General features: G+C 51.4%; 1 protein-coding gene across 1 annotated transcript; it reads left to right on the top strand.

Moving 5' to 3' along the window:
• Positions 1-57: 57 nt before the first annotated feature.
• On the top strand, positions 58-7123 carry Creld2 (cysteine rich with EGF like domains 2). Its single transcript, XM_032919305.1, has 10 exons — positions 58-281; positions 373-455; positions 985-1095; positions 1565-1656; positions 2391-2567; positions 3624-3719; positions 4266-4349; positions 5049-5144; positions 5615-5755; positions 6822-7123. The coding sequence occupies exons 1-10, from the start codon at positions 162-164 to the stop codon at positions 6869-6871; spliced, it is 1050 nt and encodes a 349-aa protein (XP_032775196.1). The 5' UTR covers positions 58-161; the 3' UTR covers positions 6872-7123.
• Positions 7124-17336: the final 10213 nt, after the last annotated feature.

The raw sequence follows: 17336 nt of genomic DNA on the forward strand, positions 1-17336 counted from the left end.
AGGGGGGATTCCTCCGACCAATAGAAACGCGCAGTGTGAAAGGTGGGCGGGGCCTCGGCGTTGCAGTCAAGTAGCCCGGGGAACGGCCGGCGCGCGGGCCGGTGGGCGGAGGCTCAGACTCCGCCGCAGTTCTCGGTGGGTCGCCGGGCTGCCCTCCCGCCATGCACCTGCTGCTTGCAGCCGGATTCGGGCTGCTACTGCTGCTGCTGCCGCCACCCGCGGCCTCCAAGAAGCCGACACAGTGCCAGAGGTGCCGGACGCTGGTGGACAAGTTCAACCAGGTGGGCGGGCGGTGGGTCCGGGGCAGCGGCTCTGGGCAGGGGCTGGCGGGGTTCACAGTGGACCATCGAGCTGGTGCCACCTCTTCTGCAGGGGATGGCCAACACGGCCAGGAAGAATTTCGGAGGCGGCAACACGGCGTGGGAAGAGAAGACTCTGTCGAAGTATGAATTCAGGTGAGTGTCCCAAGAACTGCAAGGATTTGCTGCCATGGCCTGTGAATCGGTCGTCGGCCGTCAGACTTTGGGGGTCAGTGCAGACCACCGGCACATGGAGGTCTTAGATGGTGGACACCTGTCATTGATCATCCCTGCCTCTGGCCACTCAACTGGCCTCCACACTCCTACAGCCACTTCTGCATGCACTGGAAGGCTTTTTCACACGCACACACGCACACACACGCACACACGACTTTTGGAAACTCAAACTGGAGCCCCTAGCCCTCCTAGAGACTTCTGGTTTCCCTGACTAATGGAATAAGCTCTCCTCGTGCTGTAGTGATGGAGGTGCCTCCCATTACTGGGTCGACTGCACACCTCAGGTTAGCCTCCCCTTAATGACTAACCCTGCCCATGGTTGTGGTGACTCTCCTCTTCACTAAAGTAGTCTCTAGGTGGGACATGTGTAAAGTGAGCGGACTGGTGCTTTGGGGTGCTGGTGCTTTGGGGTGCTGGTGCTTTGGGGTGCTGACAGATTGTGTTTCAGTGAGATCCGGCTTCTGGAAATCATGGAGGGTCTGTGTGACAGCAGTGACTTTGAGTGCAACCAACTCTTGGAGCAGCAGGAGGAGCAGCTCGAGGCCTGGTGGCAGTCCCTGTGAGTACCCAGAACCCCATCTTCTGATCTCTAGTTTTGTGGTCTCTTCCCAGTACAGAAGCAGGAGATGTCCTACATCCCTGTCCCAATTTACCAAGGCACTGCCACCCTCTCCTTTGAGTCGGAGGCTTGCAGAGAGGACCTGTGTTTCCCTTGCTTGTCCTATCCTGTAGCTCTGAAGGCATGGACAGTGTGCCTCCTAGCCCACATCACCCCAGGTAGTTGCTTCAGCCTGGAGGTAAGAAGTGAAAATTGCAGCGATAAGCCTCGCTTCGGTGCATCATTGAGTACTGTTTTGAAACTTCCCCACCGGTATGTTTATAAACGCCCGAAGTATATGTTTTAGGGTTTGAAACTATCCAAGGCTTTGAGCATCCCTAGGGGCGTTCTTGGGTGTGCCCCACCACTGAGCCACGCGTGTCCCAGCCCAGCATCTCATGGGATTTAATGACCATTTCTAAATCCTCAGGAAGAAGGATTACCCCAACTTATTTGAGTGGTTCTGTGTACGCACGCTGAAAGCATGCTGTCTTCCAGGCACCTATGGGCCAGACTGTAAAGGTATACGTCTTTTTTTTTTTCCCTCCTTGGGAAATCCCAAGCCTGCGTCTTTCCTGTTACTCCTCTCTGACTCCCTTGTGTTTAAAAGCACAGCGGGAACTGGAACTGCATGATCTTTCTATGTGCGGACCCTGCCTCTTTCCTCAGATGGGTAGCTGTCCATCCTTGCTCTGGCCCTGTGACCCTGGACCACAGGCTCCGGCATCACTGCTAACTCCTGATTTTAGGAAGTTCTCCTCATGAGTCTTTAGGGTAGGGATCACAGTCTCAGGAGCCCATTAGTACTGACAGGAGTTGGGGGTGGCAAGCTTGCTTACCTAGTCCTGGCCCTTCTCTGAGGGGAGCCTTGAGACTGGAGCCAGTCCTGTTGCTCATCAGTCAGGCTGGGTCCGGTGACAGAAGTTTCAGTTTCAGGCATACACATGGGCTGAGCTGGCTCTGCTTGCTTCTCCCTGGCTGTATGCTGAACACAACATTGGATTTCTCTCAGGCACATAATGTGTTGTCCCATAGCTGGCTCCACACAGGTAATACAGTGTTGATCCTTCGGGTTCCGGGTGGCCAGTGTCTGGCTCTGGCCCTTCAGTGTTCAGGCCCCTGTTCCCTCAGCAGGCATGGTGCCAGGTTCAGATTGTAAGGGATCCCAGTGACTGTTAGGCTGTGAGGTACATGTGAGAAGAAACATGACCAACCCCTGGGGCATAATCCAAGCAAAGGTTTTTGTATCTTCCAAGAATGCCAGGGTGGGTCCGAGAGGCCTTGTAGCGGCAACGGCTACTGCAGCGGCGATGGCAGCAGGCAGGGCGACGGGTCCTGCCAGTGTCACGCGGGCTACAAGGGACCACTGTGCATTGACTGCATGGATGGCTACTTCAGCTTGCAGAGGAACGAGACCCACAGCATCTGCTTGGGTAAGCACCAGCGTGCAGTCTGACCAGCTCGGTTGATGGTAAGGCTGTGGGGAAGCTCTGTAAAAGCTGCACAGCCGAGAACAGAGCATCTCTTGGCCCCCCAGCCCCGGTATCCAGTGCAGGAGGCCTGGTGGTGCGGCCTTTTTGGAGTATCCATAAACTACTCCGGAAGGAAAAGCTACTTGTTTCTTTTTTTTTTTTTTTTTTTTTTTTTTTCTTTTTTTTTCTGAGCTGGGGACCGAACCCAGGGCCTTGCGCTTCCTAGGTAAGCGCTCTACCACTGAGCGAAATCCCCAGCCCCAAGCTACTTGTTTCTTAAAGCCTTTCTGGGAATGACATGGCAGTTCAGTGTCTGTGTGACAGGTTCTCATGCCTGTACCAAATGCCCTTGGTTTTTTGACCTAAGTAATGGCCATATTCCATTTGATCACCTAAAATGTTCTGGCTAGCTCCCAGGCGAGGGTGGGCAGGTCTTTCAGTTTCCTGCCAGGTGGTTTTTGAGAGGGGGGCAAGATATAGAGGCTGAGATGTGTCTGCAGTCGATCAAACAACTTCTCAGAGGGAATAAGGACTTACTGGGCTGACAAGACATGGCTACACAAGGGAACCAGGACCCTTGGAAGCTACTGTTAAGCATGGGCCCACCCGCTCCCTTGTTCTCACCAGGGTTGTCAAGGTTACCTGGGTAGCTTCTGCCTGAGACTGAGGTCGGTCAGCTCTGCCTGTCCAGTCCCTCAGCAAAGCACTGGACTCGCCAGCAGCCTAGGCTGCTGTGGTTAGCTGCCTGCCCAGGGCAGCATCCGTGTTTGAGCTCCCTTGATGTTTTACGGCTCTGTGAAGGAAGTAGTCCGCAGTCCTCATCATTGACTAGAGGGATGCTGCATGTGGCGACATCTGCTCAGAGCTAATGGCTGCTTGTTGTCTAGGTTTCACTGGTTTTTTTTGTTATTTTCCTGCCGATCTTAAATCCTCATTCCTAAAGGAAGCTTTCCTCAGTGTGGGAGACCATGGGACCCTGCTCCCAGAAGGCCTCCTAACACAGCCTTTCCTTTCCAGCCTGTGATGAGTCTTGCAAGACATGCTCAGGTCCGAGCAACAAAGACTGTGTCCAGTGTGAAGTGGGCTGGGCACGTGTGGAAGACGCCTGCGTGGGTGAGGAGCATACGGTGGGGTGGGCGGGAGCGAGGGGGTTCCTTACAGAGGCGATCCCCAGTGAGGTCCGACTCCCGTCTGATGGCTTCCATCTCTGCCCCACTTGGGGCTGTGAGAGCCACTCTTAGGGCCTGCATGTGGGTTTTGAGAAGGACGCAGACCTGGATTAAACCAGTGTCCCCACAACTGTCGCACCACGTCACCAGGAATGTGGCCTAGCTGTTGCTGAGCCCTTGCCCCTTCATGCTGCAAACCCTGTACTGAGACGTCAGTGGGGCTGCTGCTGCCTTGCTCTTCGGAGCCTCGGGTGCCCCTTAGCCTCTTCCTCTGTTAGTTCCAGTTTTGCTTTCACCCCTCTGCAGCTGCTTGGCCTTAGGCAAATTCAGAGCTCAGCCTCAAGCTGGTCTGGAGCCTTGAGGGGGTTAGTGAAGGAAGAGATGGTTTGAGCTCGTGTGGAAGCACAGGTGCTTACGTTAAGGTCATGCAGGTGGTGCTTCCGCTCCGCGACCTCGGGCTCTGCTCACACACAGCCTCGTTTCCTTCCAGATGTAGATGAGTGTGCGGCAGAGACACCTCCCTGCAGTGAGGCACAGTACTGTGAGAATGTCAACGGATCGTACATCTGTGAAGGTGACCAGAGCGCTGGGACCTGTCATCTCCATAGGCTTCTCTCTGCCTTCACCCCGTGTGGCCTGGATGACCTTTGTATGGTTTCTGAACTCGAAGTGGCCACATCAGTGGTCGACATGCAGAAAGCCAGCCCATCTCCATGCATCATCCTATCCCAGTACCTCACGGCAGCCTTGGCGTGTTCCGCTGCCTCCGGCTCCCTCGCTCAGTCCCAGCAGGCTTCCCCCTGTAGGGAAGACTGCACACCCTTACACAGGATCTCTCGGTGTGGTCCTGGGGCTCACTGTGTAGACCCTGCTGGTCAGAGATTTCCTGCCTCTGCTTCCTGAGCGCTGGGATTAGAGGGGTGCCCACCACACCCAGCTCGTTCACACTCTGCTGTCCAAATTTGCCAGTCAAGGTTATAAGTATTTTAGGGTCTTAGGCGATTCATAGAGCGGCAGGGAGGAGGCTGCCACCCCCTGTCTGCAGTTTTACCAGGTAGTGCAAGCAGGCTGCAGTGTCCACTGTGACACTGGGCCTGCAGAGCCCGCAGACTACGCTTGGCTGTTCTTACTTGGCTGGGGAAGCAGACTGTCACTGGGCTTCGGGTGGCTTTGTTCTTAAGTTCCCCCATGTCACTAGGGTCTGTTTTGTGGTGTGCTACTCTTGCCTTTTACTGAAGTGGAAGTGGCCTGACGTCTTCCTCCATGTTTCTAGAATGTGATTCTACCTGTGTGGGCTGTACAGGAAAAGGCCCAGCCAATTGTAAAGAATGCATCGCTGGCTACACCAAGCAGAGTGGACAGTGTGCAGGTCAGTGAGCTGTCTGCTAGACAAGGTGAACTTTCTAGAAGGAACACGTCACCTGCCCAAGGGGCCTTTGTGGGTGGGAACCCCTCAACCTCTGACACACGCTGGCCATGGATTTTGTCCCTGCATAGACAATGTTGTGGTTCCAGGTGGAGCCACACTTGCCTGAGCTCCTATGTCACACCAGCTTCCAGGGGTCTTGGCTGTCACCTCCACTATCTTGGGCACTGCCAAGGGCACTGGGCTTCCTATCTTCATGCTGAGATGTCTCTGCTCTGCCAGTTGAGGCCTGGCCACCAAGGCCCAGGAAGCTCTCCTCTGAGCACCTTACTGATCCTCACTTCCTCCTCTGATGGGCAGTCATGATCCCATTGCTCTCACTGATAAGTGAATTGTGAATGAGCCTCTTGCATAATATGAGGTGTATGAGTGCGTTTGCAATCACTTACTGACATGAAGAATTTTCATTTCAGACATAGATGAATGCTCACTAGAAGAAAAAGCCTGTAAGAGAAGAAACGAAAACTGCTACAATGTTCCAGGGAGCTTCGTGTGCGTGTGTCCGGATGGCTTTGAGGAGACAGAAGATGCTTGTGTGCAGACAGCACAAAGCGGTGAGTAGCGGAAGACAGGGAGGGGTGGCCTGCTCTGCTCAGGGCTGGGGCTAACCAGACACTTGAAAACTGCCAAGAAATTAACACAGAGTTGCCCCGGTGACAGCTCAGAGGACAGGTGAAAGTTTGTGCAGTGCCCACCCAGGGTCGTGGAGGAGGAGGAGGTATTAGCAGCAGTGTGAGAGAGGCCATACAGAGGAGGATTTGGTTAGTGGCTTCAGATAGGGTCTGAAGGTGGTTGTGGAGAATGGACAAGCCAAGTGTTGCAGCCCCTGTCAGAGGGAAGAGCGAAGTGAACAGCCTTGTAGACAATTCCTAAAAGCGGTGTGGGGTTCTGGAACCCCAGCCCAAGGTCAGGATCTGTGGCTGGCTCTGAGGCTGTAAAATAGGGTCGTCTGTTCAGTCCTTCCAGAACCTTCCTAGTCCTCGTGTGACCTTTGTGTGTCCAAGCCTTCTTCCCTTTTCATAAAGATGCCACCAGTCATCCTAGACTAGGGCCCACTTGAGTACTAATTGTCTGTAACAGCCCTATCTCTAAGGCAAGCCACATTCAAGTGCCAGCCAGAAGGTGGTCAGCCCCTCTCCTTGAGAGAGACAACTCAGATTGGCAGACTCTAGGGAGTTATAGAAAGTGGAAACAGGCAGCTCAGAGTGGCTAAGAGTGAAAAGGATTTGCTAGAAGCCCAGCCCGAACAAACAGCTGTGCGTCCACGCCTGGGAATACTCTGGTCACCTGGCTGTGCTGCGGTCAGTGAGATGCCAAGGATAAGAGGACCTTTGCAGCCAGAGGACAGGATCGCCTGCCCTCTACCTCACCTCACTGCTCAGCCTTTGTGAAACTCTAAAGTGTCAGCCTAAGCACCCCAGTGGGTGTTGGGGCTCACCCTGAGCTGTCCTTAGAAAGTTGCTAGGTCAGGAGGAAGGCAGGGTGCTGTCCCCAGGGTGTGAGCCAACCACTGGGTATTGTGATAGCAGCACTCATCCACCAGCTGCCCTCCCATCCAAGCCCATCCTTGAGGTACTTCAGCACTGATACTCACTCAGTGACCTGCATGTCTTCTGACAGAAGTCACAGAGGAAAACCCCACACAGCCACTCTCCCATGAGGATTTGTGACAGACATCTGGATTCAGAAGCCAGACTCACCCTTTAAGTTATTGAGAGGATATCTATAGAAAATGTGGCCCATGGACATCAACCCCATTTCTCCAGGAACACCTCAGAGGGAGAAGCTGCCTACTCTGAAACAGCTGATACTCACTTGGCCCTTTAAAAAGCTGCATTTCTTGGTGGTTCATAAGCAGATTTGTATATTTTGATACTGTTCTTTATAATAAAATTGATCATTGACGGTCACCAGGAACAGAACGTGTTGGTTTGTTTCATTGAGAATGTTGACCTTCAACACTAGTCAGTTTGCACCTGTCCTGCTAGAGCTAGAAGACAGATGGAGTCATGTCTTCACATAGGGACTCAGGAAGAGATAGAGGGAACCCGTGTCTTCACATAAGGACTCAGAAAGAGATAGAGGGGACCCCATGTCTTCCCATGAGGACTCAGAAGGAGATAGAGGGGACCCCATGTCTTCCCATGAGGACTCAGAAGGAGATAGAGGGGACCCCATGTCTTCCCATGAGGACTCAGAAGGAGATAGATGGGACTCCATGTCTTCCCATGAAGCTCAGAAGGAGATAGATTCTGTGTCTTCCCATGAGGACTCAGAAGGAGATAGAGGGGACCCCATGTCTTCCCATGAGGACTCAGAAGGAGATAGAGGGGACCCCATGTCTTCCCATGAGGACTCAGAAGGAGATTGAGGGGACCCCATGTCTTCCCATGAGGACTCAGAAGGAGATTGAGGGGACCCCATGTCTTCCCATGAGGACTCAGAAGGAGATAGAGGGGACCCCATGTCTTCCCATGAGGACTCAGAAGGAGATAGAGGGGACCCCATGTCTTCCCATGAGGACTCGGAAGGAGATAGATGGACTCATGTCTTCCTGTCAGTACTCAGAAGGAGATAGATGGACTCATGTCTTCCCATGAGGACTCGGAAGGAGGTAGATGGACTCATGTCTTCCCATGAGGACTCAGAAGGAGATAGAGGGAACCCATGTCTTCCCATGAGGACTCGGAAGGAGGTAGATGGACTCATGTCTTCCCATGAGGACTCAGAATCTACTGACCTTGGTGAGCACCTGGCAAGTTTTCCCTGAGCATGTGTCCAGTGCGGTAGAGGACAATGGTAGGCTGGTATTGGTATTCCGGCCTACCCAGTGGTCTCTCTGCCTTGGGGAAGCAACCTGTAGCTTCAAGCGGCTGCTGAATATATTTTCTAAAAACCTGGTGTCTGCTAAGTATGGTGTAACCAGGAGTTGGGGCCCAGTGGAGTCAAGCATGAATTCCAAAGGGGGGTGGGGGTGGTGTTGGGATCCTGATTCACTCTTCCTTTCTTGACCAGAAGGGAATCTTGCCTATCACAAACACCCATGACGTGCCACCCACCACATCCCAAAGCAAATGGCCAGGTGAACGAGCACTGGAACCCCTCAATAGCCAGCATAGCCTTTCCTCTATTGGAGTTGATCATCTCAGTAACAAGAAGGTGACTCACTCTGGCATGTAGCCTATGAGCTTACAGAGGCAGTGTTGGCTGCAGCGTTCAAAGATGAAGCCACCAAGTTCAGGAGCTAAGCTAGAAAGACATCTGGGCATGAAGAAAATGAAAAAAAAAAAAAAAAATCAGGACACGGATTGAGTAGTTCTGGCCTTGCCAACACTCGGTGCCCCTTCACTGTAGCTCTCCAGGGATCTGGGTCCTCATGGTCCATGGGATGTCCATGGGATGCCCCTTGGTCTGGCCTTGGCACTCTTCCTGCTGTGCTGCCCTGAGCTGTGACCTGCATGTGTCCCTGTAGCCCTGTGTATACATGTGGAGGCAGTGGACACGTTACACCCTTTCCCCTGTACCTCACAGACAACTGATGCCAACTGGGCCCTCTGTGGTCAGCTCCCACCTGGTACCTAAAATGGAGTCTGGCAGGCTGATGCTTCAGCTTGGTTTCTGCTCAGTTCCACCTGCGTGGCTCTGACGGCTATGTGTTCTTATCCAACTGGGATAGGGAGTTCATGTCAGGACACTAACCTCGTTGACAAGCCAACAGCAGACCTGTGTGTGCAGGCTGGGATCCCTGCCGCTTTCTCAGGGTTCATACCGCAGGCAGCTCGCAGGTGACTGAAGGCAGACTCCACAGCCAGCCGTCCTCTGACAGATGAGTGATCCCTCACGGCACTGTCTCCACGAGGCCATTGGCGAGGAACATATCCTCGTGAACGGTGGGTCGCCTGGGCAGCCCTCTTCTCCTGAATGGTGCTGCAGGGATCAAGGGCCTGGGTGTAGGTAGGTGGCTGCTGTTTGGACACTGGCCACTGTGGGGCCCTGTGAGTACTGTGGCCTTCAACGAGGTATTTCTGCTGCTAGGCCATGCTCTTGTAACCCAGAACCTGGCACCTCTTCTCATCCCCGGATGACTGCTACCTTTTCCTCTTTAAATAAATGTTTCTTGGTGGAGGGACCTGGGGACATATGCAGCAGACAGGGTCCACTGGGAGATGTGGACAGGCTCCAGTAGGAACTCATGTGGCAGGCAAATACAACAGGCAGGGTCCCTGAGCACAGTGGCCAGGAGTTCACAAGCTAAAGATCAGGAACATAGACCCCGGGGTTTGAACGTAGGCACCTGTGCCAGCACTCAGACTTCTGGGTTGGGGCAGGGGACCTAAGAAACTTACCTACCCAGGTTCCTTCTGCTCCTCAGCCCCAGTAGACCCCATGAAAGGGTAGAGTTGCCCTCCAGGTTTGGACGACCTGCAGAACTGCACCAGTTCTGTCTGGATGCATGGCCAGCAGGTGGCACTGTTGACCTGTGCCGGTCAAGCCAACTTTAACACTCCAGGGTACAAAGCCCCTGTCTCCTTGTTGGCTGTTATGTCTGGGTCGGGCCAGTCCTTCACTCCAGGGACCCTGGCCCAGAGCTGCAGCCTGGAGTAAGCCAGGAACCTGGCGAGCCCATGGTCTTCCCTTCCACCTGTGTTTGTGAGAGGGTATCTTCAAAACTGCATAAGAGATGGGAAGGAAGAAACTCTTGGATTTACATTTGACCTGTGGCCTGAAGTCTTGTGTCCCCTCACCTAATCTTGGTACTACTGCTCATAGCTAATCCTCCCTCAGAGCACCTGCCACGCCCAGCCTTCTTTGTGGGCCTTAGCTGTCAAACAGTCTCCAGGGCATCATCAACCTGGGGCCTATGCTGACTTTCTGGCCTAATCGCCTCTTTGCCACCCTGTTAAATGAACACACACACACACACACACACACACACACACACACACACGTACGTACGTTTGTAGGATCAAAAGGACCTCACCCTTGATTTCTAGATTCAGCAAGGACTTTTGGGTCTTAGCATAAACCCAGGTCTGGAGCCCTGCCAGGTACAACCTTCTCTGGCCTTTAGCAGGCATAATGGAAAGTTATTGAATCGGCTAGTAGCTCTTTCCAAAACTGACTTTGTTGGAAAGTATAGCTCAGCGTGGCCTTCTGGAAACACTGGCTGATAAGCTATCCTTCAGCTTAAGCTATCAAGGCAGTGGTTATCAGCAGCCACTCTGGCCCCAGTGGTGGGGTACAATGTCTGGCCATGGCTGTGTCACAGCTAAGGGACAATGTGACTATGCAGAATGGGTAGGTCCAGGGGTGTTGCTGTACACTCCTAGGTATACAGAACCTAGCGTATATGCATGCACATGTGTAGGAACATGTACACACACACACACACACACACACACACACACACACACACACCACCCACACCACTACCACGCAATGGCTAGCTCCAGGCAGAGGAGAAATGCTGACAGGAGCATCTGGCTGGCGGCCTGAATGTCAGCCAAGATCTCTGCAGAGAAGAGAGCCACACTGGGTAAATGGGCTGCTTTGTGAGAATAAATCTTCCACTGTGGCACAGCACAGCCAGTCTCTTGGAGCACTGTCCTGGGTGTACCCCTGGTCACTGAGGCAGCCTTGCTGTCCGGCGAATGTACAGCTTCTGTCTAAACCGTCACAGTCTCCCATTCATGTGACAGCTCCGAGACTGACAGGGTTGCCGATGTCACCCAACTAAGTCATTCTGTCTACCTGGCTGTCCAAAAACATCTTCGAGGGTACGTGCATCTTGCTGATTTCTGGAGACACACGGACAAACATCTTATCACCTCAGAAAAGGTCACCTGTGGCATACCAATCCAATACCATCCAAGCCCAGTCTGCCAAAGCAACGAGTTTATTGGTGAAGAGTTACTTACTTACGGGAGCACAGGCGGCCCTCTTAAGGCAGTTTGTATCACCCAGAAGTTCCCAGCTTAGCATGGTGAAAGCCGCGGAGATGGAATCCTCTCGAGCCTCCCTGTTCCTTAGACCCTCGTCTCCTATATAGTCTTACATATGCCACCTCAAAACCGCACGGAGCGGAGGCAGGAGGAAGGGAGTGGCTGGATCTCCAGGAAAGGGCTGAAGAGCTTTCTCCAACTCTCTCCACAAGGGGATAGTAATAGTCTTCGTTTTGTGAGGGTCTCGAGCAGATCGTCAACAGCTGCACCGACTTCAAGATTCCCCAAGAGGCCCACTTCCACTGTCACGGCTGTACTCCCATAGTGAATAATGAGTGTAGGTACACCTGTCGGAGGGTGGGGCGGAATCTCACTCTCAACACCGTGTCTACACCCCAGCCCTTCCATCTGACTCCTCCCAGCACCCACCCAGTCAGACAGACTCCATGTCTGGGAGCCCATGTCTTTCTCCTCTCAAGCAGACGACCAAGAGTCACCACAAATGCACCCTTTCCTTAACCTGCCACACTGTTGCTGTCTGTATCCATACACCATGGTGATCCCCGAACCATTACAGCTGGTGATGGGAGCTCCTGAGAGGCTATGGTTGGGAGCCCATGGTGTGTGTCCAGGGGTAGTGAGTGCCACGCAGCAAAGCTTCGAGCCACACACGGCATGCTGTGGGCTATGTATCCCGCCATTCCAGAAGCACTACATCACGTAGTGACTGTCCCTGGGTTTGCTGACCGGATGACAGGGCATGAACTGGGCTAGTGGTCAGTCAGTCAGACCTGGGAGAACGTGGTCTCGGAATAGTTGGTGGTCAGCTGTTTCATTTCTTACTCAGCACAGTCCTTCACTGTGGGCGAACAGCCTGGCCCTGCACTCTGAGTTTCTGTGACAGATCCACCCTAGGCAGTCAGCCAGGAACTCCATATTTCTTACCCAGCCTTTCGATCTGGAGTCAGACTGCAGTATGTGGAAGCCAGGCCACTTGTGTGTGGCTTACTGGGGGGGGGGGGCTCTGCCTATTCAAAACTATCTGTGTGTGTGTGTGTGTGTTTTTGTGTGTGTGTGTCCCTAGAATACAGCTAAAGATTTCCCAAGTGCACAACGCATCACTCACCACTGGACCACCCACCGTCCTCCCTAAGGTGTGTGTCATTCAGTAGAGGCCACAGGTTATAGCTGAGAGACCTGCTTTGGAAGTCTCTTACGATGGCCCCACCAGGCCTCACCACTCTTAGTCACCCAGCACATTCAAGCCATGAGACTCCAAAGATGAGTTCCCACAGCCTTAGGCAGGAGCATATAACCATGCCTTGTCATAAACACAAGGGTATGGAGCCTCCGTTAAGCAAGGTGGTGAAAGTACGCAGGCCTGCAAGACATCTGCAAGCCCGGAGCTGGGAGTCCTGCTGTGGCCAAGACGGCACCTCTGTCCATTCTTCAGATTTGAGACAGCTCCTCTCCTCCCCCTCGGCCCATCCACTTGTTTCTGTGGTAGGTATACTACTAGGATGAGTGGAGCTGCTGTGAAATCATCACCCTTGCATCCTATGGGTCTTTTAAATTGTGTCCCTGATGACCTTTCTTGGGATTGACCAAGGACAGAATCCATACGGATGCTAAACTCTGTCCTGGGTCTGAGGGAGTTGCCTGGTGTCTGGAGGTGCAGACTCACCAGTAGCAGGTGAGATGTTGCTACAATCCCACACTGGGGTAGCCATTCCGGTGCCTCAGGTCAGGATTGGACGAGCTCTTTATATGCTAGATGTCTCCCTCTCTCTGTACAGTCCCCCAGAGCAGTGGCCCAGGCCCTTGAGATAGGATTTTTAATAATGTTAGGGACCCAGCTTCCTTAAGGGGTTCTGAGTCTGGAAACTGGGCAACGGGTCACAACCAGTGACTATCCTGGCCACCAGTCATGCATCCTTGCTTACTTCTGCCCTGCAGGCTAAGTTCTCTGGTTGACTGCCCATCTTTCCCCAGGAACACGGTGTTCTGTTCACCTTCGCCAGGCCTTTGGCCCCACGCCAAACGGCTTGTCAAACAACCAGCTGCATTCCAGCCACTGACAGCCAACGGCAGCCACCTGCGCCACCGCCCGCGTCATTGTCACCGCTCTCTGTGACAGCTTCGGTCAGAACTCCACCATGGCGCCTCCTGGTACTCCCTAGGGTATGGCTGCATAGCATGTCCTCTGGCCCCCCTGGAGGAGCAAGATACCTGCTTCTCATCCAGCACCTGCCCTCTCCTCCCCCGAAGCTCCCCAGGTCTTGTCATCTGTCTCCTTGACTGTGTTACCATACACCTTTTATTGTGTCCCCCATGTTCTGACAGCCTCCTGACTGTGTCCATACCATGTTCTTCAGCCCATGTTGTCAGCAAAGGACTCCATGACCATGAAGCTCCCTTCACCCACCAAGGCAGCTTCTGCCAGGAGCGCACAGTAGGTTCCTATGGGGGTACTGGTTTTTTGTTTTGTTTTTTTTGTTTCTTCCAAGCCAGCTTGTCCCTGTCAAGATATACTATAATTTAATCCTGGCTATGGGTTTAACATCCAGGAGGGAGGAGGGCAGGTGTTTAGAAGTAGGTCTTTGGGCTGGAGAGATGGCTCAGAGGTTAAGAGCACTGACTGCTCTTCCAGAGGCCCTGAGTTTGATTCTCAGCAACCACATGGTGGCTCACAACCATCTGTCATGGGATAGGATGCCCTCTTTGGGTGTGTCTGAAGACAGCAACAGTGTACTCATATAAATAAAGTAAATAAATAAATAAATAAATAAATAAATAAAGTAAATAAATAAGAAATAGGGCTTTGTGTATTTCCCAGCTGGTACCATGGCTACACGGAAGGCGGTTTGGAGATTCTGCTATGCCTGCCCCCTCTCCACCCCCCCCCACTCTCCCACCCCCACTCAAAACTCACACTCCTGGCACGCATGAAGCATTGGAACTCATGGAACTACAGTTAGAGGTAGTTGTCAGCCACCATGTAGGTGCTGAGAACAGAACTTGGGTCCTTTGCAAGTTTGCTTTTTTTTTTTTTTAAGATTTATTTATTTATTTATTTATTTATTTATTTATTTATTTATTTTTTTTTTTTTCCGGAGCTGGGGACCGAACCAAGGGCCTTGAGCTTGCTAGGCAAGCACTCTACCACTGAGCCAAATCCCCAACCCCAAGATTTATTTATTTTATGTGTGTGAGTACACTGTCACTCTTCAGACACACCAGAAAGGGCATCAGATCTTACAGGTGACTGTGAGCCACCATGTGGTTGCAGGGAATCGAACTCAGGACCTCTGGAAGAGCATTCAGTGCTCTTAACCAGCGAGCCATCTCTCCAGCCCCTATAGATTGCATCTTAAGTGTCCCATCCAAAGGCCCAGGTCTTGCGAGTTTTAGTCCTCAGCTTAGGGCTATAGGAGGTCCGGAGGACTTTAAGAGGCGGGGGGCTTAGTGGGAAGTTTCAGACCACTTGTGAGACATCCTTAAAGGGATGGACTGTACGGCTGTCTTCCTGAGTTGCCATTCCACCACCAGTCACTGTAGGTTGGCCTTCTTCTCTCTTTTTAAAAATGAATTATTTATTTACTTTATGTATATGAGTCCACTGTAGCTGTCTTCAGACACATCAGAAGAGAGCATCAGATGTGAGTCACCATGTGGTTGCTGGGAATCAAACTCAGGACCTCTGGAAGTGCAGTCAGTACTCTTAACTGCTGAGCTATCTCTCCAGCCCTTGGCCTTCCTTCTCAACCATGCCCTTTGCCCTGTGCCCAAGCCCTTGTCCCTGCTGTTACTGCCAAGTCTTCTGCTGCTGCTGCTGCTGCTGCTGCTGCTGCTGCATCTGGCTCTGCTAGAGCCACGCGTGTGTGTCTGTGTGTGGACTGCCGCACAGCTGAGATCATACAGCATATCTTTCAGGACCTTTGGAATATAGCCTACAGCCCGGATGTGCTGAAGGAGACCCTCCTGCTGCAGGCTGAGCGCCGTGACCTGTGTGTCTGCTAGCCAGCAGATGAGGAAGACCCTAGTGTTGACTAGAAGTGTTTCCTGTCAATAAACACCTGCCGGCAAATAAAACAAAGGGGATTGTGGGAAGGATGGAGAAATGGCTTAGCGCCGAGAGCGCTTTCTCCCTTGCAGAGGACCTAGGATAGATTCCCTGCCTGGGCATGGCAGTTCACAATCATCTGTCACACCAGTTCAAAGAGATCTGACACCAGGCATGCACAGGGTGCATACACACACACATACACAAAATGCAGGCAAAATACTCATACACATGAAACAAAAATAAATGTTTTTCAAAGCTGGGGTCGGGGGGAGTAGTGGCTCATGCCTTTAATCCCAATGTTCAGAAAGCAGAGGCAGGTGGATCTCTGTAAATTCAAGGCCAGCCTGGTCTACAAAGTGAGTTCCAGGACAGCCAGGGCTACACAGAAAACCTTTTACCTGTACTGAAAAAACAAAAACAAAACCAAATCAAAACAATAATGATGATGATGGTGATGATGGTGGTGGTGGTGGTGGTGGTGGTGATTATGATGATGATGTGGGGAGACTCGTGGGACCCTGCCTCTGTCCCACTGCCTCAGTTCACATCCTGGCCACAAAACAAGGCACTTTGCAAACTTTCCTACTCCAGCCAAGCTGTTCTGCCTCCATTAGCCCAAAGGCAACATAGACCAAAACTTCTAAAAGCACGACAGCAAGCTGACTGCTAAAGTCAGGGACAAGACAAGGCTCTCCCTATCTATCCGACATAGTGCTGCAAGTTCTAGCTAGAGCAATAAGAAACTAAAGGAGGTCAAGGAGATACAAACTGGAAAGGAAGTCAAAGCATCGCTATTCTCAGATGATATGACAGTGTATAAGTGACCCCAAGAATTCTACTACAGAATTTGTGCAGCTGATAAACACCTTCAGCAAAGTGGCTGGATACAAAACCAACTTTTAAAAAATCGTTTTTTTTTTTTAATTTCTTTATATAAATGATATATGAGCCAAAAAAGAAATTAGGGAAACAACACCCTTTACAATAGCCACAAATAATATAAAATATCTTGGTGTAACTCTAACCAAGCAAGTGAAAGACTTGTATGACAAGAACTTCAGGTTTCTGAAGAAAGAAGTTGAGGAAGGCATCAGAAGTTGGAAAGATCTCCCAAGCTCATGGATTGGCAGGATTAACATAGTGAAAATGGCCATCTACCAGATTCAATGCAATTCCCATTGAAATTCCAACACAATTCTTTACAGACCTTAAAAGAGCAAATGTCAACTTTGTATGAAAAAAAAAAAACTCAAGATAGCTAAAACAATTCTGAACAATAAAAGAACTCCTAGAGGTGTCATTTCTAGGGGTGACCTCAAGCTGTACTACAGAGCAATAGTAATAAAAACAGCATTGTATTGGTACAAAAACAGACAGCCGGATCAATGGAATCGAATGGGAGAGCCAGAAATAAACCCACATGCCTATGGACATTTGATTTTTGACAAAGAAGCCAAAACCATTCAATGGAACAGGGAGAGCATCTTCAGCAAATGGCGCTGGTCTAATTGGATGTCTGCATGTAGAAGAATGCACGTAGATCCATATTTATCATCCCAAAAAAATCCTCAAGTCCAAATGAATCAAAGACCTCAACGTAAAACCAGACACACTGAATCTAACAGAAGAGAAAGCGGGAGACAGCCTTGAGTACATTGGCACAGGGGAAAGTTTCCTGAACAGAACACTAATGGCTCAGGCACTAAGGTCAAGAATTAATAAACAGGACCTCAGGAAACTGAACGGGCAAAGGACACTGTCAATAAGACAAAAACAACAACCTACAGATTGGGAAAAGATCTTCACTAACCCTTCGTTTGACAATGAGCTAATATCCAAAATATATAAAGAACCCAAGACTCCAAAAAGCCAAATAACCCAATGGGGTTCAGAGCTAAACAGAGAATTCTTAACAGAGGACTCTCAAATGGCTGAGGAGCACCGAAAGAAATGTTCAACATCCTTAGTCATTGGGGAAATGCAAATCGAAATGACCCTGAGATTCCACCTCACACCAATCAGAATGGCTAAGATCAAACCCTCAGGCAACAGCACATGTGGGTGAGGATGTGGAGAAAGAGAAGCACTCCTCCATTGCTGGTGGGATTGCAAACTTGTACTTGATTT

This window comes from Rattus rattus, chromosome 1, assembly GCF_011064425.1.
Source record: "Rattus rattus isolate New Zealand chromosome 1, Rrattus_CSIRO_v1, whole genome shotgun sequence".
Taxonomy (NCBI): Eukaryota; Metazoa; Chordata; class Mammalia; order Rodentia; family Muridae; genus Rattus; species Rattus rattus.